The 22,900-nt window shown below is 47.5% G+C and overlaps 2 protein-coding genes across 3 annotated transcripts; one reads left to right on the plus strand and one right to left on the minus strand.

Annotated features, from left to right (window-relative positions):
• The first annotated feature begins 1,939 nt into the window (after positions 1-1,939).
• LOC132447066 (dedicator of cytokinesis protein 7-like) lies at positions 1,940-22,457 on the plus strand. Its single transcript, XM_060037744.1, is given in 23 exon segments — positions 1,940-2,055; positions 3,923-4,098; positions 4,375-4,443; positions 4,590-4,716; positions 5,853-6,065; positions 6,902-6,987; positions 7,129-7,195; positions 7,622-7,771; positions 8,194-8,274; positions 9,088-9,244; positions 10,505-10,638; positions 11,280-11,373; positions 11,884-12,046; positions 16,725-16,842; positions 17,983-18,053; positions 18,189-18,327; positions 18,810-18,911; positions 19,410-19,496; positions 19,870-20,101; positions 20,359-20,523; positions 21,044-21,216; positions 22,356-22,383; positions 22,386-22,457. Coding segments are annotated over 23 exon segments (2,790 nt in total). The 5' UTR covers positions 1,940-1,959; the 3' UTR covers positions 22,448-22,457.
• LOC132447072 (uncharacterized) lies at positions 11,199-15,429 on the minus strand. 2 transcript variants are annotated; one of them, XM_060037762.1, is made up of 5 exons: positions 14,877-15,429; positions 13,002-13,151; positions 12,554-12,664; positions 11,866-12,461; positions 11,199-11,769 (listed from the first exon to the last, which is right to left on the minus strand). In XM_060037762.1, exons 1-4 carry the CDS (start codon positions 15,204-15,206, stop codon positions 12,444-12,446), a joined length of 609 nt encoding a protein of 202 aa, XP_059893745.1. In that variant the 5' UTR covers positions 15,207-15,429; the 3' UTR covers positions 11,199-11,769; positions 11,866-12,443. The 2 variants fall into 2 exon arrangements, with proteins under 2 accessions (XP_059893745.1, XP_059893741.1); XM_060037758.1 differs by having other exon boundaries at positions 11,199-11,777.
• Positions 22,458-22,900: the final 443 nt, after the last annotated feature.

Raw genomic sequence — 22,900 nt, forward strand, 5'->3', positions numbered from 1 at the left:
TGTATTTCTTCTCTAAATCAGACTTTTGTTTGTTCAGTCTAAAGTTTGCCTTACACACATACATCATAGTCAGGCACTGCTTTGTCACTGTACCCTTGTGTTTGAGGAAACCTGAGTAGTTATTGTTATTTAGAATCAGCCAGGCTTCTCGGCACGAATATTTACTGTTGAAAGAGGAAGGCAATCAAATGATTGCGATTAAAATCAAGCGGTTCTCCTTAGTCCTGCGATCTAACTGTCATGTCAAACTTGAGTGTACGAACCATTGCCCAGCCAGCATTACAGGACGTTTCAATTGAAATTGTGGGTTAAGTCATCTGACACTGTGGCGTAGAGCTACATTTTGTTCACTCTGTTGCTGCATCAGGTGCCATTGCAGAGAATAATAGGACCTATATTTAAAGTGTCTTGCACTACATTCCGGTAGACTGCCTTGTGTTGACCAGAGTGAGACGTGCTCTATTGTTGAGTCCCGGATGCAGGAAAGGGTGTGTGTGTGTGTGGTGTGTGTGTGTGTGTGTGTGTGTGGAGAGGGGTCGAGCTGTAGCCCCTGTCGAGCGCCTTCCTGTTTTCAAGGGAGATTTCTCGATGGTGTTTTGCAGTGTTTGGTTTTTCTCCACACTCTTCCTGTGAGTCTGTGAAGTAAATGTTTAATCCAGCACTGCAATACAATCTGAGTGATCTGGCATAGCTAGTCACCCGATGCAATCTATTCATACATCTTTCAATCCCGTAACCCGAGTATCTGCATATACCGTTGCACAAGCACATATTCACACATATTCATATTCAACCATATGTGCCGTTATTTTAAAAGTTTCAAGGACCTACAGCTGCCTCTCCCTGGGAGAGGGATACTGATGAAAAGAGCAGCTGCTTGCAGCTTCTGCCAGACGATTGGCCAATTGTTTGGCTTTTGTCATCTGCGTAAGCCTTTCCATTTGCCGTTGGTCCATAAAGGGCCAAGCGTGAAGCCCTGGATCGGTGCCTGCTCCCTTGCTACAGGCCCGGAGGCAGGAGCGTCTCGTAGTTAGGGTGTTGGAATGGACCCCCAGCCGAAAGGGTTTTGGTTTTCCAGCCCCTGTGTCTGCAGGCTAACCTGTAGGCATTCCTCGAGCTAGATGCCTAACCCCCTACCCCTTCATTAGTGGCCTGTACGTATGTCACTTTAGATGAAGGACTCTGCTTAATGACTAAATGGTGAATAGTGAGGCCCGTCCCCTCCCTTGGAGGTCTGCTGCGGGGCTCTTAGTAGTGGCATAGATCTAGACGTTGTCGGTAGGGATGGGACGGGGCCAAATGTAGCAGAGGTTCAGAGTAATACCGGTAAGGCTTAGACTTGAGGCTTAGGGTTTGCAATGCATGTCCTTCTCCACTCAAGCCCTTTAGCACTGATCTGTTGCCCGGTGTAATTGGAATGTCATTTTACCTTGTTTGTGGACATGTCTTCAGTGACTTTGAAGATTTTAGTACTTGAATATGAATTTCAAAAGTGATTTGAAACATAAATTCCTGGTCTCTTGGAGAAGCACTTCACCACAAGCTCTTCACTGTGTCCTGAAATAGAAGATCCAAGTGAGTTACTTAAATCAATGATATCTGTGTATCCTTTAATCAGAGTCAACCTCATAAGAGCATTGCACCCTAACTCCAAGCCTTAGAGAGCATCCAATGGGAAGGAGCATTGAGAAGGAATGCAGAAGAGAGTTCCCTACTTGCAGGGATGGTTAGGAGTACAGTAGCTTCTTGGCCAAATGGGCAGAAATGTAAGGGCACTACAAAACAAGAGGGTTGACAAAGGTTATGTGAGAGAATAAATATTGTAGATTGGTACGGATGGTAACTTTGGTAGCATCCGATGCAAGTATTCATCATGACTTGCACAGTCTGCACCAATTTTTCTCCATTAACTCAACTCTCTCTACTCTCTCCCTCCCATCCCCACCCTCTCTCTCTCTGATGCACAGGACGGTGGCCTCAGAGGTCAGAAAGCAAGTGTCAAGAGAGTATGGTTCCCCGCAGCTTTCCAAGAAGAGAGGAGGTGTTCACCAGCCCGTAAGTTTAACCCTGCCCTGCATCACCATAACCTGCCTTAACTTATGGGCCTTTAATCACCTAGGGACCATGCTGGTTCATCCTTCCTGGGTGGCTATGGCCGGCTAGCATTTACAACTAAGATGCCCGCTAGATAAATACCGGAATCACGCGAATACACACCGCATCGTACATAAGCCACACTTGCTAACAATTAAGGCTTGAAAAACAACAAACCTGTATATCGGCCGCATCCTTGTAAAGGCAGCAGTACCAAATGTTCATTCTAAAGTACATTAAATCATGTCCGTGGGTGTCTGCTAAGTGTTACTGAAAGTTGCAAAGACTGACGACTCACAATGACTCTCTTTTGCTTTGAACTTTATTTCAAGTGATTGCATTTAAAAGCTGCAGCATAACAAATCAATGAGTCTGTGAAAAGCCTTTTGAAATCCTGAAATGTTTAAGGATTTATTTGCGGTTGCAAGGATAGTGTCATATGGTGACATGCAGGGCCCAAGACTGCGACCAAAATGATCACATTTGAGACCCCTTATCAGGTGGATGCAACGGTGCAGGTGTTTCTTTTACTACGTCACCCCTGACAATGCAGCCTAAAAGTGTCCGCGCGCCGCCATGTAACATTTTAAACAGGGTTTACGTGACAAAGACATTTAATTTCTGAAACGGTCCCATTTGTTAAAACACGAGTAGTATTTTGATGTCTTTCGGATCCACTCTTGGTCCGAGAGCGACTCTGTAACGGCAGAGCTTCAATGTAAAGCGGGTCGCGCACCCAGACGAAGGCACGGAGCTCCGCGTCCGACAGCATGGTAGACAGGACGACATGTCGGACGATTCACTGGTCTTGTTCGTTGTTTAATATGATGGTAGTGATGAGTGACGCTGCGATGCGCAACAAGGTTTAGAGCAGTGGTGGAAGTCATACCATGCCTGTATGGAGGCGCCGTTCTGAATGCTCTTAAACATAAAAGGTGGTTTAGTACATTGTGCCATTATGTACATGATGCAAATAGTGACTCCTCAAGGGAATGCAAATCAATGCCCTATTCTAGATGACGGATCACTGGGAGAAATTAAAATTGGAATTGGAGTAAATTACCAAATTAGTATCCTTTTATTAATGGAAGGTAACTTGTTCAACCTGTTTGTGCCTGTCGGAGATTACCATTGAGCAATTATTGAAAGCGTCACAAACTTTTTGAAAGGTATTTGTATATAATACAGTCAGAATCGTCACACCTTTGTTTATAGGCTGCACAACCGCAATTTGTTTGATAAAATTGAATTTAGATTGATAAATTGAATTTACCCCTGTCTATATTCACATAATTAAAGTAAAGCCAATAGAGGCTACAAATATATATATTTCTTTATCATAATTCTGTTTTATATATTTCTTGTCATAAGACAAGAAATGAATCAGAATGTGCTGGATATTGCTAGTCTAGAATACTGTTAATATCAGTATTTTAAATCCTATAATAAAGCCCATGATATTATTGTATTACCTTACTTGTCACACCCTAGTTTAAGGGACAAGCCTTTCCAAGACAGGACAAGGAGATCCTACTAGCGTGGTTAATTACAATGTTTAACACTGACATTTCAGTCAGTCACGTCCATACACATGTAATTATAACAAAATGAACATAATCTCTTCCTCATTGCATGGCCCCATTGCCTCTCTATGCAGAATGGGTATGTGTTTGTGTGTATGTGTGTGTCTCGCTCTCTCCCTGTCCCACTCTGTCTCTTTCTCTGTCTCTCTCCCCTCTCCGCTCTTTCTGGAGTTAGCAATTAGTCCCCTTAATCTCATTAAGCTGATGAGGCGCGCGTCTTAATCTGGTATCACTTTGATTGGCAGGTCCCCCTGTCCGAGGTGGTGGAGCCCGTGGACTTTGAGGAGTATGTGAGCAGCCACGCCCCGGGGGCGGAGCCTGGTCCCCTCCGTCAGCTGATGGAGTTCCCCCCGGACGACCTGAACCTGGTGCAGCAGGTGAAGGAGTGCTCCACCCTGGAGCCGCCGCGGCCTGAAGAGGAGTAAGTCCCAACCCATAGACCGAGCCACTAGAGCCATGGGCCCTGAAGGTAAAGGCCTCAAACTGAGGTCCTTCGAAAATACACATCACGTTCCCAGCAGGGACACGCACTCACACGCAAGCACACAGCCATCGTTGTGAACTGATCGAGAATAGATCACATCAGAATGAGTACATCTTTCAGTTGTTTTTTTCTATTGACATGAATGTTAATGCACTGCTTCCCTTCACTCAATTATTCATATGTTATCTATTTTCTGTGTGTGTGTGTGTGTAGCCCACTGGACCCTAGAGTGAGAGACGCCCTGGCAGTCTACACAGATGACTGGCTCGTCATTCAGAGAAAGTAAGCCATGCATAATTCACCCAGACACACTGTACCCTAATTATTCCTGTACAGCACGGTCAATTATTCAGCGTCTTCTTGTTTTTGGATGTGTTGTTCACTTTTTAACAACGGCACACTGTTTCTGATGCGTTTCTCTCGGTTAGGTATCTACACTACAGTGCCGCATACAGCCCCCACAACTCTGAGAGCCAGCGAGAGAGGCAGCGAGGTCTGGTCAAACAGACCTTTGAGCTCGATGAGGTGGCGGCCGCCGATCGTCATGACGACCAGGTACTCCGTGGCGTCGACCAATCAAAAATGTCCATAGGCTCATGAGAATAAATCACGGTGAAACGTACAGAAAAATCAAAAGAAAGAAAACCAGAACCAGTCCCTTTTTCTTGTGCCTTGCTCATCTCCGCCTGCTAGATGGAACACAGCAACACAAACACTAACAGCACGGGTCCCGCTCTTATTTTAATGGCACGGATAAAACGGCTCTGTCGTGAATAATAATTTCATTGCGTAGGGAAATGCATGTTGCATAGTGCCCAGTGCACTTAGGGCCCTGCTGCAACCAACTCAATTAGCTTGACTTAAGATAATGGGTTCTGGAATTTATCTCCCCCCATTATCTCTTTTAAACATCTTAGCTCCCCGGAGTGACTCACCATTTGACGTTAAAGTCAATGCCGTACCCGTTAGAAGAGGAGGGGAAAACAACAAGTAAACAACAACCCATGACCTCTGCTCATCTCCCGACCGAATTGAAAACGACTCTGGAGTCTATCCCATCCTCATTGTTCACGTCCTACCTGGAACGTCCATCTCTTAATTCATGACATGGATCTGAATCCTCAGCAAGTCTTCCATACACATGACCAAACAGTGAAATCAATAACATTAGCATGATGTATCCAAAACCACTGCCATTCACTCACACATGACAAGCAGGCAAAATCAATACCATAAGCATGACATGTAACCGAATCCGCTGTTAGTCATCCATGCACTTGATCAAACAGTGAAATCAATAACATTAGCATGACATGGATCTGAATCCACTGCAGCACATCAATGCGCATGATCAAACCGTGAAATCAATACCATTAGTATGACGTGTTTCCGAAACCACTGACAAGTCACTCACACATGACGCAACGGCCAAATCAATAACGTTAGCATGACGTGGATCTGAATCCGCATCAAGTCATCCATGCACATGACCAAGCGGTCAAATCAATGCCACTAGCGTGACATGTGGCCGAACCCACTGCAAGTCACTCGCACATGACGTGACGGTCAAATCAATACCACCAGCATGACACGTAAACCGAAAACCAACCCCGAAAGAGACCAACAGAGCGCACGACGTGACCCCCCCCCCGCCGAAAGCATTAACGACGGCGTCGTTGCTTTGGTCACAGGACGACATCAAGCGGCGCTCGGCCTCCCTGGACGACACGCCGCGCGGCAGCTGGGCCTCCAGCATCTTCGACCTGAAGAACTCGTCGCCGGACGTCCTGCTTCCCGCCGTCCTGGAGCGCGCCGCCGCCGAGGACCTGGACCGGCGCAACACGGAGGCGCGGCTGCAGGGGCGTCACCCCGACCTGCTGGGGCTGTACCCCACGCCCGATGAGGTGGGTTCCCTGATCCTCCCCTAACCGCGGACGCTGCGGTCTCAGGGGATCGACCCCCCGGGGGTCGATCCCCTGAGGCCGCAGCGTCCGCGGGTAGGGAGCGAAGGGATTAAGTGGGAGACAGTGTGCCGGCCGTGGTCGTTGTGCATTTCAGTGTCCTCTGCATGCTTTTTCGGTGGGCTAGTAAGGAGATTCGAGAGAGCCCTGGTCAGGCGTGCCAGCAGACAACCTCCTGGACGGTGTCTGGAAGGGCTCCTTGAAGAGATTAAAATGACTTAAAGTTGTAATCGCATCGTTTGTGCACCAAATAGTTTTCAACGCATACAGCAAAGGTTGTGGTATACTGTTTTGTCCATCGACCAATCGTGTGTGTGTGTGTGTGTGTGTGTGTGTGTGTGTGTGTGTGTGTGTGTGTGTGTGTGTGTGTGTGTGTGTGTGTGTGTGTGTGTGTGTGTGTGTGTGTGTGTGTGTGTGTGTGTGTGTGTGTGTGTGTGTGTGTGTGTGAGAGAGAGAAACACAAAAAGTTTTATATAGCGTCCCTACCACCTTCAGATGGAAGGACAGAGTGCAGATAGTTTATTGGATGTTCCCATCAGATGATTGTTCATTACATGCAGCGAGCCGCTCGCTGCCTGGGTAACCAAAGCTTTAGTGTCCTTCTTATTTCTCATTACCTCTTCGTGTCACTCATCATTCTTTTCTTTTTTTACTCTTTTCTTTTACTCCGAGGCTCTTCTGTCTTAGCGTTACCATGGCGCCGGGGTAAATAGAGACTGTGTATGTCAGGGTTGTGTTTATATCCTTCTCACTGACTTTTCGCTGGTCTGGTTCTTCAGGACGAGGCGGTGGAGAGGTGCTCCCTACCCGAGGTGCCCAAGGAGCACTGTGGCCAGAGGATCATGGTGAAGTGTCTGTCCCTCAAGTGCGTATCCACCGCCGCCCCCTCACCCACGCCACAGGCCACAGCATCCCCATGAGCCAGGGGCCTCACCTCGGCCTGTGTCTAACAATGCTTACTGATGACATGGCACTGAAAGAGTTGGACGTCTGTCTTTTTTTATAGATTTGAAATTGAAATCGAGCCGATATTCGGGACACTCGCGCTGTACGACGTCAAGGAGAAAAAGAAGGTAATTGTGTGTTGTCCTCGGCCACAAACATCATTTTCATGTGGTGTGGTGACTCATCTTTCAGGGTGGTCCACACTCTCTCTCTCTCTCTCTCTCTCTCTCTCTCTCTCTCTCTCTCTCTCTCTCTCTCTCTCTCTCTCTCTCTCTCTCTCTCTCTCTCTGTGTGTATCTCTCTCTCTCTCTGTCCCTCATGCCAAACCCTTGAAAGTAATGTCGAGCTCAGCTGCCCCTTTGCTCCCTCCCCGTGATTGAATTCCCTTTATTCTCGGAAGTGAGTGTTCTTGCAGGTTCAATCACTGAAGTCTCCAAACTGCATTAAACCCCTCTTAACCCTGTGTGTTTCAGACTCACAGCCCTCCCTCTCGCCCTACCCCTTGTTGTTGTTGTTTTCTAAGATCAATGCCCCCCCCCCTCCTCTTCCCACAGATCTCGGAGGACTTCCACTTTGACCTCAACTCGGATCAGATGAAGGGCCTGCTGAAAGTCCACACCCCCAACACGGCCATCTCCACCATGGCCCGCTCCGCCATCTTCTCCATCACCTACCCCTCCGCCGATATCTTCCTGGTCATTAAGGTATGCTTTCAACGGCCCTGGAACACCCAGACCGACGGGACTCCTCTTGAAACTCTGTGCGAGGGCTTGTGAGTGATGCAGACAAAACGCTTTGTGAAATATCGGATGCTTTCTAAGTTGATTTAGGAGATGAAACGTGAAACCTGCACAATGTCCTCTGCAGCCTTCCCCTCATCCTTTCAACACCACTTTTCACAACATTTTGAACCAAGGTCAAGGCTGCCTTCGGTACCGTTTCATGCTGTTTCAAACTCCAAAGAATTGATGCTGTCCACACAAATGCATGAATCAGGTTTGAATGGGAACGTCCTCCTATGTGCCGTCCATTAGCGGACATGGATCCGTTAAACCTGTGAAACACCGATGGAATTGATTCGCGGTGACGTAACGCGGTGTCCGCTTGCCTGTGATCTCTCGTCCAGCTGGAGAAAGTGCTGCAGCAGGGTGACATCGGAGAATGCTGTGAGCCCTACATGGTGATGAAGGAGTCGGATTCAGCCAAGGTACGTGGGCGAGCAAGACTCGGAAACGCTTCCTTTTTATGTATTTGTAAAGAAAACTGCCGGTGCAGTGCTGAAACTTGGCAGCGGGACGTGCACACTCGCTGCCAGGTAGGTCTCGTCTGGGCACGAGGGGTTACTCAATTCTGTCTGCCGCACTTTGCAATATTTGCAGTTCTCCCTTAGCTGTGCACTGTGCAAGCTTTTTTTGGTCTCTGATAAGTGATTTAAAGTCACATTTCTCTATTATGTAAATTACCAAAAAAAGTATATTCTGCACCAGTAATGGTTCAGACTAGGGCTGCTCGATTATGGGAAAAATCATAATCACGATTATTTTGGTCAATATTGAAATCACGATTATTCAAACGATTATCTTTGAGTTTGAAAACGTGTTGTATTTATTCACCATGTCTCTCCCAAAAAAAAGTTTGTAACTGAGAACTTAAAAAAAATACACAAAATGGTCAAAAAGAAAATGTTCCAATCTAAAATGATATACAGATATGTGTCCAGCTGTTCTGACCTTTCTATAAATCATTAAAAAATAATAAAAAAATAAAAAATAATAATTAACAAAAAATCGGATAACTCGATTATGTTAATTTTCTGATCGTTTGACGCTAAAATCGTAATCGCGATCAAAATTCGATTAATCACCCAGCCCTAGTTCAGACTATATATTCTCAAAGGTTTTTTGTTTTTAGTCTTTGTAATAACGTTGAAGGGGCGATGCCAGCATGTCCCCTTTTCTCAAAGACGTCCCCAGAGGATTCATTGTCCCTTAATCTTCCACTCCTCTGGTTCCTTGTGCAGCACAAGGAGAAGCTGGAGAAGCTGCGCTCGCAGGCGGAGCAGTCGTGCACCCGTCTGGGCCGCTTCCGCATGCCCTTCGCCTGGACCGCCATCCACCTGCTCAACATCGTCAGCAGCGTGGGCGGACTGGACCGCACCGACCCCGACTCGGACTCCGGTAACCCGCCCCGGCCTCCCGTCGTCTCCACGGCTTGTTTTTTTGTGGTTGTGTTATTAATATGTATATGCATAAGAACTAGGGCCCGACCGATTCATCGGCCTGCCGATTTAATCGGCCGATTATAGCCTTTTTGAAAATAACCGGCATCGGCCAAAAAGACGCCGATTCCAACAGATTTTTATTAATTTTTTTAATGTTATTGCGCTTAGGTTCCTGCAGATTGCGCTCCTACTCGCCTTGCCAACTAACAACTTTAGCTGGAGTAAAAAAGAGGAGATTGAATTTTACCGTACAACATGAAAGCACGCTCGCTCAGGCAGCTGCGCGCTCACCTCACCACTGTACACAAGACGCGTTGTTTGAGCATGTTGTGCCTGTTTTTCTTTAGGTCCCAGGCCATGTTAATTTGTTATACTGTAGACTCTAACGGTGAGACCATACTGCTCAGCACGCACGTGTTAGTCACTGCTCACGAGCGCAGCACATTGGGAGTTAGTTATTTATTTTACATTTTACATTACACTCATTTTTGACTGTAAATGCATTCTAAAACACTCAAAGGTTCTGCATTCAATTCACATATTCGTCAAAAGTGATTAAAGTATATTTAAGGTATCAAAAACTACGTTTTATATGCTTTTTTTTTTTTTTTTTTTAATCGGCCGATTAAATCGTAATCGTAATTTTTCTCTGAAAATAATCGGCATCGGCATCGGCACTCAAAAATCAATATCGGTCGGGCCCTAATAAGAACTTTGTCTCGGTGACACAAAGACACAAAATATAAAAAATTCCACTGGACGGTGATTCCAAATTCAAAAAGTACATAAAACATTAAACAGAAAAAGAAAGGAATCGACAGGGTGCAAAGGGTGTTAAAGATGACATCTTAATCCACCAGGTGTGAGTTTGATAGCCATTGCAAGCCGAAAATCGGCCTCACAAGTGGGCGTGTCCACCTAGATGTGGGCTGGATAGATCAGTATACCAGCCAAACCAGTGGACTGTAGCAACCGCTGCTGATCTATCAGTCATACATCTAGGTGGACACGCCCACTTGTGATGTCAGAAGCGGCAGATTTTCAAAACGTCTTGTAACGGCGAATCACACTCACACCTGGTGGTACAATATGTCACCTTTAAGGTATGGCATCTTTTTATATCCAAAGTGACATCATTGCAGCACTTGCACAGAGATGAACTCATGGCTCTTCTGTCGTTTGACGTGACCGCGTCTTTTCTCTCCCGCCACGCCAGAGAAAAAAAGCCACAGCGGCACGTGGAACGAGAGGAAGAAGAAGGGCTTTGAGCGCATGAGCGTGGGGGAGGACATGTGCAACTTTGCCACCTTCCGGCCAGCGACACTGACCGTCACCAACTTCTTCAAGCAGGTCAGAGCCGCGGGGAGGGGGGGGGGGGGGGGACAGGGTGTCCTGGCTTCGCAGATGATGAACTGTGTGTGTTGTGCCCCCTCGCCGTCTCCTTGGCAACAGTTTGGTACACTGCGGCTTGTCTCTGTTTGTCAATTTAGTTTTTTCGTACAGTACTTTTTCGAAAGAGGGCGTTTCTGCTAGTTTTTGGCATGAGCTGTTTCTACTTATAATCAGCATGGCAGTAGACCCTTTACAGGGAGGCGTCGTTGCAGAACAAACACAGGTGTCGCTCTTAGCGCTGATTATAATTATGGGTCTGCTACTATATGTAGACTAAACTAGTGGATATGGTTGTATCCCTAACTGGTACATCAAAAGGAGCAGACCATAAATACTTATTAAGTCCTACAATGACACTACATGATTAATTATTATTTTTTTTTATGTTATAATTTTTTTTGTAAATCTGTTACAATATAAGGGATTCAAAATGCATTTAACAGTGTCAAAACGCTTCTACAGTTGGTACAGTCTACATTATTTTGCTTCCAGCAGAAAGCTTCTCTTTCTTTTACCGGTAAATGAAGCGAAAAGGGCAATCTGAAAGGTTCTTCCATGTTCTGTGCAAGCAATGAACCTGGTCGTCTGTCCGTGTGTAGGAAGGAGACAGACTGAGCGATGAAGATCTGTACAAGTTTTTGGCCGACATGCGCCGACCTTCTTCTGTTCTTCGACGACTCAGGCCTGTCACGGGTTAGCACACACCACACGCACATGCACACAGAGACAATTAATGTGCACACAAAGACAATTCATGTACAAAGACCTTTATTTTAAAAGAGAAATCCGGTGTAAAATGGATTTGGGATATGTTTGGTATGATACCGAGTTGGAATGTTAAAAGGCTAGAAGTAGCCCGACACTTCACGCTACTAGGTATACAGGGGTAAAAAAAGAGTATAAACCCAGTGCAAGGCAGTGTCATACATCTGATGTATCATATCCCATACAGAAAATCCAATCAACCAAAACATACATTCTCACATTTAGAAAAAGTGCACACAAAGTATTCACAACTTTATTCTCTCTCTCTCTCTCTCTCTCTCTCTCTCTCTCTCTCTCTCTCTCTCTCTCTCTCTCTCTCTCTCTCTCTCTCTCTCTCTCTCTCTCTCTCTCTCTCTCTCTCTCTCTCTCTCTCTCTCTCTCTCTCTCTCTCTCTGTGTGTGTTTTTTCCCCTCCCTCTACGACACTTGCGTCTCTCAGCCCAGCTGAAGATCGACATCTCCCCCGCGCCCGACTCCCCTCACTACTGTCTGTCCCCCGAGCTGCTGCACGTCAAGCCCTACCCGGACCCCCGTGTCCGGCCCACCAAGGACGTGCTGGAGTTCCCCGCGCGCTGCGTGTACACGCCCCACACCACCTACAGGTAGCCAGCGCCGCGGGTCCTGCACCAACCCATATTGCTTCATTCCTATGCCGCCATTGTCGCATTCATTCATAGTCACGCTCGTTAATTCACTCCGTCACATTCATACATGCTCACTGTGTTCATGTTGGTGGTTTTGAGGGAGGGTTTGTCTTTTAAGACCTAAATTTCAATACTTTTACCAGAGCACCACATAAAAAAAACAGTTTTTCTTTAAATAAACGGTTAAAGCTACTCGCATAAAATAATCACAGTATTTACACATATTTACCCATATTTACACATGCAAAGCATCAGGCTTTGAAGCCTTTATACACTGCTCCATCAAAGTGTTGTCGTTCTTGTTGAGGTGATGGTGCTTCACCTAGTCTCGCAGCCCCGCTGACTTCCTGCACAGCTAATGGTCCTCTTCGCTCTGAGATAAAGACAGGGTCGTGGTAAACGCACTACAACAAGAGATGCCACATTAAGCTGTTGGCTTTGTGGTTTTGGAAAAGGCTGACCCACCATTTGCAGGAGTCTGGAGAGCTGCCGGTTCTGCCCGTCCAGCAACTCTTCCTGGTACTTGGCGAAATGCTGGAGCAACCTCAGGACGTATGAGTGGTCGCTCGTCTTCTCCTTAGAAACGGAAAAAAAAGTGTGGGGTGTTGGTTTGGCCTTTTTCAAGGACGGCTTTAACAAAAATGGCGGTTGTTGGAAGTTTTAAAGGTTGCGCGTCATTTCTGGAGAAATAATTGCAACAAAAATAATTGTTGTAAGCGCAAGATAAATATCTAAAGATTGACACTTGTTTGACGGGAGGGTTATAGCACCACACCCAAAGCTGTAGTTTATAACCCTGTATTTCCATACTGTAGGCGCATGCAGCATTCATATTCAGGCTGCTTAATTCTAAGTAATTATCATACAATCTAAGGGCTAGAGCACCCTGAACCACGCCCAGTGCTGCCTGTACCTGTAGGTGTTTGATGTGGTTGGCGACGTTGACGCCCAGGTACTCCTCCACGTTCCCAACTCTGGCCCAGAGCCCCTGGACCTCCCGGTCCACCCGGGCCAGCGTGTCTTGAGTCTCCCTGCCCTGGGCCGTCACCCCGGCCATCTGGAGCTGTCAAAAGAAGCATCTGCCCACTTAATCCACCTCCTCCTCCTCCTCCTCCCACCACCGCACACAGTGCAGCTGGCAGCTGCCTACGCTACAATATGACACACACACACACACACACACACACACACACACACACACACACACACACACACACACACACACACACACACACACACACACACACACACAGCCACAGCGTGGCTTTCTACTGCCATCCTGACACACGCATACATACAAACACACAGGGTGGCTTTTAACTGCCATTCTGACACACAAACTTGGCATGGCTCCCTACTGACATTGTGAAACACACACACACACACACACACATTGCTCGGATCCTGCGTTTTTTTAACAAACACAATAGAACGAACTACGTGGATGATTAAAAAAAACAAGCAAACAAACAACGCAAATGGCCTTCCGCTGCCTCATTGTGTATTCCCATCTCACACACACACACACACACTTTGTTGTTTGTTTTGCATTTTGGCAGAGGAGGAAAATGTCTGCTTGATTATGTGTGTTCAGCTGTGGCGCGCCTCCATGCCCGGCAGCCCAGAGAGATAGGGGGGTGGGGGGGGTGGGGGGTCTGCGATTATACCGTAGGATCTCGGCCACTTGGCACCGCGCCTGCGTCTCGCACCCGCTGCTCGAAACGGTTCCACCGGTTGACAATAGGAGCCGTACTGCTATCTGGCGTCTGTGAGTCCCCATCAAGGAAGGGCCCGGGAAGGTAGTCGCTTTCACCACAGGATTCAGGCCGTGGTCACGCGGCGAGCAGACGAAATGGAGAACAGGAACGAAGAGGGCGTTTGTCCTTTTTTTGAGTTTCCGTTTATCCGTCCGTTTCGGAGTGGGAAATGAGGCACGGCACGGCAGTGTTGTTTTCGCGTAAGGCGAAGCCACAGCCTTTAAAAGCCCTTTTGAAACGTCCAAAGGATATCTACTCCTATAGCGCTCCGACAAAAGTTAGCATTCCATTTAGGCTTGCGTTTAAAGACCAACCTTGGGTTAAAAAAAAGAAAACATACAAAAATACATGCATGCGTTCTCTCCTTCATCGTCAGTCCATCAGTCCCACAGAGACGGTGTTGTCTCTATCCATTTTAGGGACACATAACCCTAGTCTCTCGCTGTGCGACCACACCCTTAAGGGCTGATTATGGCCCCACATTCCCGCAACGCAATGACCACTCGGACGCTTCGACGCAGTCGTGAACGTTTATGGTTCTGCGTCGGGTTTTAGTAAGCGGACCAATCACAGCCCTTGCTGCCGCGTCGCCTCGACGGAAGGTTACGATTTTTGGGAGACTCACGTCCGGCCCTTGCGTTGGACGCAAGGAGGGTCCGCAAGAACGTAAGGCCCTTGCGTTGCGTGAACCTGGGACCATAAAGAGCCCTTTAAAGGTGACATATTTTACCACCAGGTGTGAGTGTGATTAGGCATTACAAGCCGTTTTGAATATTTGCCTCTTCTGACATCACAAGTGGGCGTGTCCAGCTAGATGTATGCTGGATAAATCAGTCTATCCAGCATACCCAGAGGAATGTAGTTGCTCCTCAATCCATCATACATCTAGGTGGACACGCCCCCTTGTGATTTCAGAAGTGGCAGATTTGAAAAAAAACTGCTTGTAACGGCTAATCACACTCGCACCGGGTGGTATAATATGTCACCTTTTAAAGCAACGCCACACTGCTGCCCTTACATAGGCGCCTCACCTGTAGCTGGTGCAGTTCTTCTTTAGCCCCCCGCTTGGCAGAGGACGCCCTCCGTGCCTCCCCCAGCAGCAGCGACAGCCAATCGTCGTGGACCGACAGCGAGCGACCGATCGCGTCCATCTTGCTCCCGGTCTTCTCCTTCACCCGGCCGAGCGCATCGGTCAATTGGATCACGCCGAATGCCAGCACGTTCACATCCTCCTTTGAGGCAGCGGCCCCGGCCGCTGTCTCACGCTCTTGCACGGGGGCCCCGTAGCTCCCGGACAGGAAGACGGCAGAAACACAAACCAGATGCCACCAAGTGCTCTGAGGCGGCTTCATGTTCCGCATGTGACGTCCTTCTCCGGCTCAGAAGCCCTGGGATTGTTGTTGTTGTTGTTGGTGTTGTTATTGTGTCGGTATTGAAACCGCAGCACTTCTATATGCACTGCTTTGTGCACTGCAGTAACCTACAACACTATTTGTCACTTTGAGGAGTCACAGTTTTTGCAGTGCTCTAAAGAGTGGATTCCTGAGCGACAGTTTTTCAGGAGTTTGTTTAGATTTTGCTTGTGCGTGCCCCTTTTTATGGATGGGATCTATTGGTTTTCGATGCGCAACTCCGTAGTGAACTATTAACTCGGCTGGTGTCCAATCAGAGGTGTTCGTACTCTTCGCGACCCTGGTTCGAGGTACTGCCTCCTTCGATGGATCCCTTTCTGCCCTTGTAACCCCATATACACCCCCATCCCCAGCAATCATTTCTGCATAATAATAAAGTTATTCCCTCATGATCATGTGGACGACTTCAACTCTTTACATCCAATTTTCGAATGAAATATCGATGACAATTGAGCAATAAATACCGACCGTACATGGTCTCGTAAATGATCAGCTGTTCCTCGACGACATCATAGGATCAGGCGTTGTAAAATGGGTGAACTAGGGTTACCTCCTGTGTTTGACTTGGACAGACGGTGAGGTCGTGCTCGCCGTGCCATGCAGTGGGTCAGCCCTCGCTCTCGTGATCCCATACGGGGACAAAATCAGTATGCCTTTTGGCTTTCTTCTCTGGTGCCCATGCCTATTTTGGGAATGGAAAGACCAATGGAGTGTTTTGGCTCTTTCTTCAAAAATGCACTGTTGTGTAGATTTGTGGTAGTAATGGAGTTGGTGAAATCCTCCCTCCACAGGGAATAAGAATTCTGTTTTCTTTTTTTATGTAACAAGCAGCTTTGATATTTGATACTGTTGAATATTTGCGTATTTTGTTTGTTGAATGAACTGTAACTAGGGCTTCAAGACACAATACATAATTAAGCAATGTTCAGCATGTCGTTGGTTTTGTTTTATCGATTGGGTGAAGGTTATTTTATATGGATATGGAGTATTAACCTTATCTCAATATAACCTTTAGAGCGTACACATGGTTTGTCACTGTGCCCTGTGTAGGGCGATTTGGCCTAAATGCTGCTTATGCTTGACACAGACTTTAAGAAAACTATACACACTCCCAATCTCTTTTTTCAGTGCATGCTGCCATGTATTTTTTTTTTTATAATCTACTTTCTTTTAAAAAAAAATCGTCCTAAACTATTAATTCGAATTATGATAAAAAAATAGATTAATCGCCCAGCTCTAAGTGATACTCAGATTAAATATTGTGTCAGTCAACCAAGTGTTTTGGATTGGTGTGCATTATGTAATTACCATTTACCATGTAATTACCAATCAATGCATTTATGTATCAAGCTAGTGAAATGTCTCTGTCTCTCTCTCTCTCTCTCTCTCTCTCTCTCTCTCTCTCTCTCTCTCTCTCTCTCTCTCTCTCTCTCTCTCTCTCTCTCTCTCTCTCTCTCTCTCTCTCAGGAACCTGCTGTATGTGTACCCACAGAGCCTGAACTTCAACAGTCGTCAGGGCTCGGTGCGCAACATTGCGGTGAAGGTTCAGTTCATGGCAGGGGAGGATCCCAGCCTGGCCATGCCTGTGAGTTACAGCCCCCCCCACACACACACCTGGCAGGGCTCTCAGGACAATGGCATCCCTCTCCTACAAGGACACTGCCAGAGGCCTGAAATACGATGTGCTGTGCTGAGGTTTCTGCGTGCACCACCAGTTCTTTACGAGCTGCCGTTGCGTTATGTAAAGACCCACCCCCCCTGATTGAAAAAGCTGCATTACGCCGCAATGATCTGATGAATTTCTCTGAGGGAAACGTATGCATGCATTGTTATGATATACTTCCACCCACCAAGGTGCTTGCGTGACAGCAGTTTGTGGGGGTTGAAGTTAAATTATTTGGGTATAGCTTTGCAGCATAGCATACGTTTTCACATGCGTATTAATTAACTCCAGACAATGTCCAGAGAATTAGTTCCAGAAATTGTCCTGTTTTGCCCTTTCATGCAACTTGAGTAGGGCATGAGTGTCCGTGTCAGATGTGTTGTCACATACCGGACGTACTGTGTTTGGTTTATGCGAGGGATTGAGCATGGGTGTACAATGCGGAAATGTTTCTGTTATACCACAACTAAGATGGCGCGTGAGACTACCTGCTCATCCGTGATGATGCGTGTTTTTGCCTTGATATCAATATTGCATGTATTCGGACATGTCAGTCACATGTATACGTCGTCAACACTCGCTGGGAATTCTTTTTCTTCTTCTTTGCATTTACTGCCCCCTACTGTACCGGAGTATGTAGGACAGGATCTAGCCCGGACCATGACCTGTACTTTTCACACATGGCCTCAATTACACACACTTTGTACTAATCTGTTTTATGAGCGGTCCAACTGATTTATACGCATTCTCCTCTCCAGCTCCCCTGGGTAATGTCTAGATCAGTTCAGGGTGTAACACTGCTACAGATTTATTGGGGCCAAACTTCTCATGTTATAAATTCTGGCATGATCATACCCTGCTCAAATTTATTGTAGTCGTTGCAACAACAAATATTAATTATAAATGAAAATATTAATTATAAATGAATGTTTTGTATATTCAGTAACCAAAGGCAGAATATTCAAACATTGCTAAGGCTGAATTATTTTAAACCTAGCGATCGATTGAGCCACCGATGGGCCAGGGCGACTCGCCTTCAACTTTTGCTCGCAATCTTGACAGGTGATCTTCGGGAAGTCCAGCTGTGCCGAGTTCATGAAGGAGGCGTACACGCCCATCATCTACCACAACAAGTGAGACCCCCCCTGTCATTCTCTCCATCTCCGTCAGACTCTCTCTACCCCGTATCTCTCCTCCACCTCTCCTCCACCTCTCCTCCGCCCCCTCCCTGGCTCTAACCCCGCCATGTGTCTCTGGCGTGCCCCAAGGTCCCCCGAGTTCTACGAGGAGACCAAGATGAAGATTCCCGCCAACCTGACGGACAACCACCACCTGCTGTTCACCTTCTACCACATCAGCTGCCAGCCCAAGCAGAACACCCCCCTGGAGACCCCCGTGGGCTACACCGTGAGTACCCCCCCCCCCCCCCCCCGCCCGCCACCTCAGCTCCTCCACCCCAGCTCTCCTAGGAAGGACCAACAACAACACAAATACATTCAATATGGATTTTGATCTCTGAAGATTTTCATGTAAAGGAATGTCTGTTCAGACACCATCTATCGCTGAATGATGTAACACTATGGCGATTGAGATTATCGCCCAATGATGACAGCCCTTGAATTTGCAGCATTAGGAATGTTAAATAAAGGTTTGTCTCGCTGGGAAAAGTGATCGCTTATCACCGAAGCTGCCCTCCAAAAAAAACAGAACGGAGATCTTTGAGATTGCCACTTTACATAAATATGAATATGTCGATATATCTGACGTCATTTATTCAATTTATAACTGTAAAAAGTGGATCCAAAATGGCGGCATATGCCGCAGCATATGCTGGTGCCCCTGCCTGCGGGTGGTGGCTGTGTTCAGAGTGTATGTGTGATCCCCCACAGTGGATCCCCCTGATGCAACATGGCCGCCTGCGCACCGGCTCCTTCAGTCTGCCCGTCTCTGTGGAGAAGCCCCCGCCCAGCTATTCCGTCCTCACCCCAGACGTAAGTAGTAGTAGTAGTAGTAATAGTAGTAGTACTGGTAGTGGTAGTGTATACTCTAGTAGCGTCATTTCATTTTGTAATTACAAATATTTCAAACCTTGTATAATATCCTCGAGTACATATTATTTTCTCCTAATTAATTTCTGTCATGATGACTGAGGTAGCATCACACTCCTAGTGTAAACACAATGCCAATAAAAAATGATTGGTTACTGTTTTACTATTTAGTCATTTACAGATTTATGGCTTCTATCCCGAGCGACTGGAGTAGGGAGGGCTGTCCTGCCCCGCTGTCTCCAGGCAGACTGCAGACATTGACTCCTGAACCAGGACTGACCTGCCCCTTTAATTATGCCTCGGCCCCTAACTAAATGACAGAGGGATAAAGCTGTGTTGTTTATGGCAGTCGACCGTAGTGGGTGGGTGTGTGGGTGTGTGTTTGTGTGTGTGTGTGTGTGTGTGTGTGTGTGTGTTGAACGTCTCTTCTCTGCATGGCAGGTCCAGCTACCTGGCATGAAGTGGGTGGATAACCACAAGGGCGTGTTCAACGTGGTGGTGACTGCTGCCTCCTCTGTTCACACACAGGTAAAACACGTTTGCATTCCCACACACACACACACACACACACACACGCACATGCACACATGAACACATGCACATACACACAAACACACACATGCACATACATACACACTCACACTCGGGTCAATGAATAAAAAACACACATGCACACACATACTCTCTCACACTCGGGTCAATAAATAAGAAGCACACACACACACCACCCGCTCAGCTAAATAAAGGTCAATAAAACACACAGGCGCACACTTTGGGGTAAAACAAAAACAACACGGCCCGCATGCGCACACCCAACACACACACAAACACACAGTCCCAGCCCATGCTGCTCTTCCTCCCTCTTCACCTCCTTTGAACCTCCCCCCCCCCACCCCGTTAGGACCCCCACCTTGACAAGTTCTTCACGCTGGTGTACGTGCTGGAGGAGTACTCGTTCCCCTTCCGCCTGAAGGACGTCATCATCACGGAGGCCAACATGGAGGGCGAGCTGAAGGCCAGCATGGCGGCACTGCGCGGGGCTCTGCTGGACACCTGCGTGCGCTTCCTGCACCAGCTGCTCAGCAAGCTCATCCTGCTCATCGTGTACCCGCCCGTCATCGCCGGCCAGATCGGTGCGGGGCGCTCTCGCTTCCTTGTGGTGTTTTCGGTTCTTAAGGCCGTCGTTTTTTTTTTTAAACCTAGTTTAAAAAAAAAACTAGTTTTTTTTTAAACTAGGTTGAGCTGCACTCTCTAGCCGTTATCTTATCTCGATCGTATGCTTTTAACTGTTACTTCCACTGCATCCACTCAGTACAAAGCTAACGACGACTCTCGTTTTAAAGCGAGACGCGTCAGTGGCTCCGCCCCTCATTCCTCCTTGTCTCCGCAGTCAACCTGGGCCGGGCGGCGTTCGAGGCCATGACGCTGCTGGTCAATCAGATCCACAAGAACCTGGAGGGCAACCAGGACCAGCACGGCCGCAACAACCTGCTGGCCTCCTACATCCACTACTGCTTCCACCTGCCCACCGTCGAGCCAAGCGTGCCCCCCACAAGTGAGGGGTTTGATTTATTTTTGTGGCTTTCTAGTGCGAATTTGACAACCACAGGATGAAGAGCAATATTATATTATAGATACCGGCAATATTGGACCAAATCACAAAAATAAGGATATCAATTACTGCCGAATAATGTTGTGTTGTTGGTTGTAAAAGTGTCACAAAATGCCCAACTGTCAGAAAGTAGATCTAGTTGGAGGTTGGGCTGTAATTGGCAACAGGAAGGAAATCTATCTGGCGGCGGGGGATTTATGGGCAAACAGGAAGTAGTGGTACCTGGGGGCGGGCTTTAATGGACAAACAGGAAGTCGATATGCCCGGAGGCGGGTTTTTGATGGGTAAACTCAAGGAAGATCGGTCTGGAGGCGGGGCTTCCATCACCAAACCGGGAGTACAACTGGTGACGGATGCAGGGTTTCACCCCGAGCGGTTTAGAAGCGAGGGCCGGCAGGGATACCTTTCAACACCTTATCCTCTTCTCCTCCCTCCCCTCCCCTCCTCCTCTCCACCGGAGCAGCGGGCACGCCGCCCTACGAGCTGCCCATCCAGTACGCCACGCTGTCCAGGGCCAGCGGCCGGCCCAGCAGCCTGCACCTGTCCCGCTCCAAGAGCATCAGCAACTCCAACCCCGACCTCGCCACCAGCCCGGCCACCCCTGACCAGGAGGTGCAGAGGATCATCGGCAGCAAGGTCAGCAAGGGGCACCTCCCCTCCGTTGAGACCGGATGTTGTCAGGGGGATACTGTTTACTTTTGAGAGTTGAATGAAGCAATCATGTCTGATAGGGAGAGCCCACATGCACATAAATCAATGTTGATCTGTCGATTTTATATATATATATATATATATATATATATATATATATATGGATTTTAATGAAAAAATAATCCAGTTATCTGTTCAAATCAACAGATAACTGGATCATCTTTCAATGCATGAAACATGTTGTGGTTTGGTGTTTTCTGTTATATTGCACCAAAAGATCTGTGAACGTAAACGTACTACTTATTAACCATTATATTTCCGATTCTTTCATTGGATAATCAAGTGTTTTGAACATAAAATGTATTGGATTTGAATGACTTGTAAAGGAGTTTAATCTGGCATCTGTTTCAGGAGATAGAAAGAGGAACGGCAAAGAGATACGAAAGATCTTGAGACCGTACCCCCCCCCCATTCCTGTACATACTGTTCACACAATGCCTTGTTTGTTTCAGCTGAGAGAGAGAGAGTGGAAAAAGGGCGTAACATAACGTGGTTTAAAACTGGTGTGTTGACGTCGCCATTCGCTATCTTTAGTAGCAGAGTTTTACATCCACACAATGGCATCGTTGTCCCGTGCCTCCCCTGGTTGGATGTTGTGGCTACTCAAACTCCAGCACCCACCTCTGGAGCTGAGCTTGTTTGGGTGTTTTGTAAGAAAATATGCTTATCTTGGGATGCGGGGACCACTGCCGATGGATAGGTTCTCTGCTGAGAGGCTGTTGTGCTGTTATACTACTGTGTGTGTGTGTGTTCCTTGTTGCTACTCCTCCTTGCTTCCCCTTTGCCCCCCCCCCCCCCCCTTCTTTCCCTCCGGATCAAACTACCCTGATATATTCTCTTTCTCCTCACTTTCTCCCTCCTTTTCCTGCGCTGTGTGTGTGTGTGTGTGTGTGTCTATGTTTGTGTGTGCATGTGCATGTGATTGGGTGTGTGTGTGCGTGTGTGTGCCTGTGTGTGTGTGTGTGTGTGTGTCTATGTTTGTGTGTGCATGTGCATGTGATTGGGTCTGCGTGTGCGTTGGTGTGCCTGTGTGTGTGTGTGTGTGTGTGTGTTCGTGGTGGCAGGGCATAGACCGCTCCCATTCTTGGGTAAACTCTGCTTATGGCCCTGGGGGCCCCAGATCGGTGCTCCGTCGGAATCCCAACTCCAGCTGTGATCTCAAGCAGGTGCCTCTCCTCCTCCTCCTCCACCTCCACCTCCATTAACCCCTCCATCCATCACCTCCGTCACCATCCACTGCAATGCATGTCGCCTGTCGGCTCCCGCTGCCGCCTCTCCTCCCGTTCTGTCCGCTTCGGTCCTGTCTGCTTGTCAAAGCCTTTTTAAAGTATTATCCAGGGCTGTGCTGTGCTCCACTTTGACCGTGGTGCTCCTTGCTCTGGGCTCTACTCGCCGGCCTGCGGGGCTTCGGTTGATGAGATAGGCGTGTAGCTTCGCCTTCCGTCAGAGCACTGAAATAAAGAAGCTGGAGCACGGAGGCACGCAGCGATGTCTGCTGTGTCGCCCCTATTTTTTTTTTTTTGATCCACTCCCACGAGTCGTCTTTCACTTGAACAATGTCGACGTTTTGGCTGATGTTGGCATGTTCTGCTGCAGGCCAGTCGGTCGT

Source organism: Gadus macrocephalus, chromosome 2 (genome assembly GCF_031168955.1).
Source record: "Gadus macrocephalus chromosome 2, ASM3116895v1".
In the NCBI taxonomy this organism is placed as follows: Eukaryota; Metazoa; Chordata; class Actinopteri; order Gadiformes; family Gadidae; genus Gadus; species Gadus macrocephalus.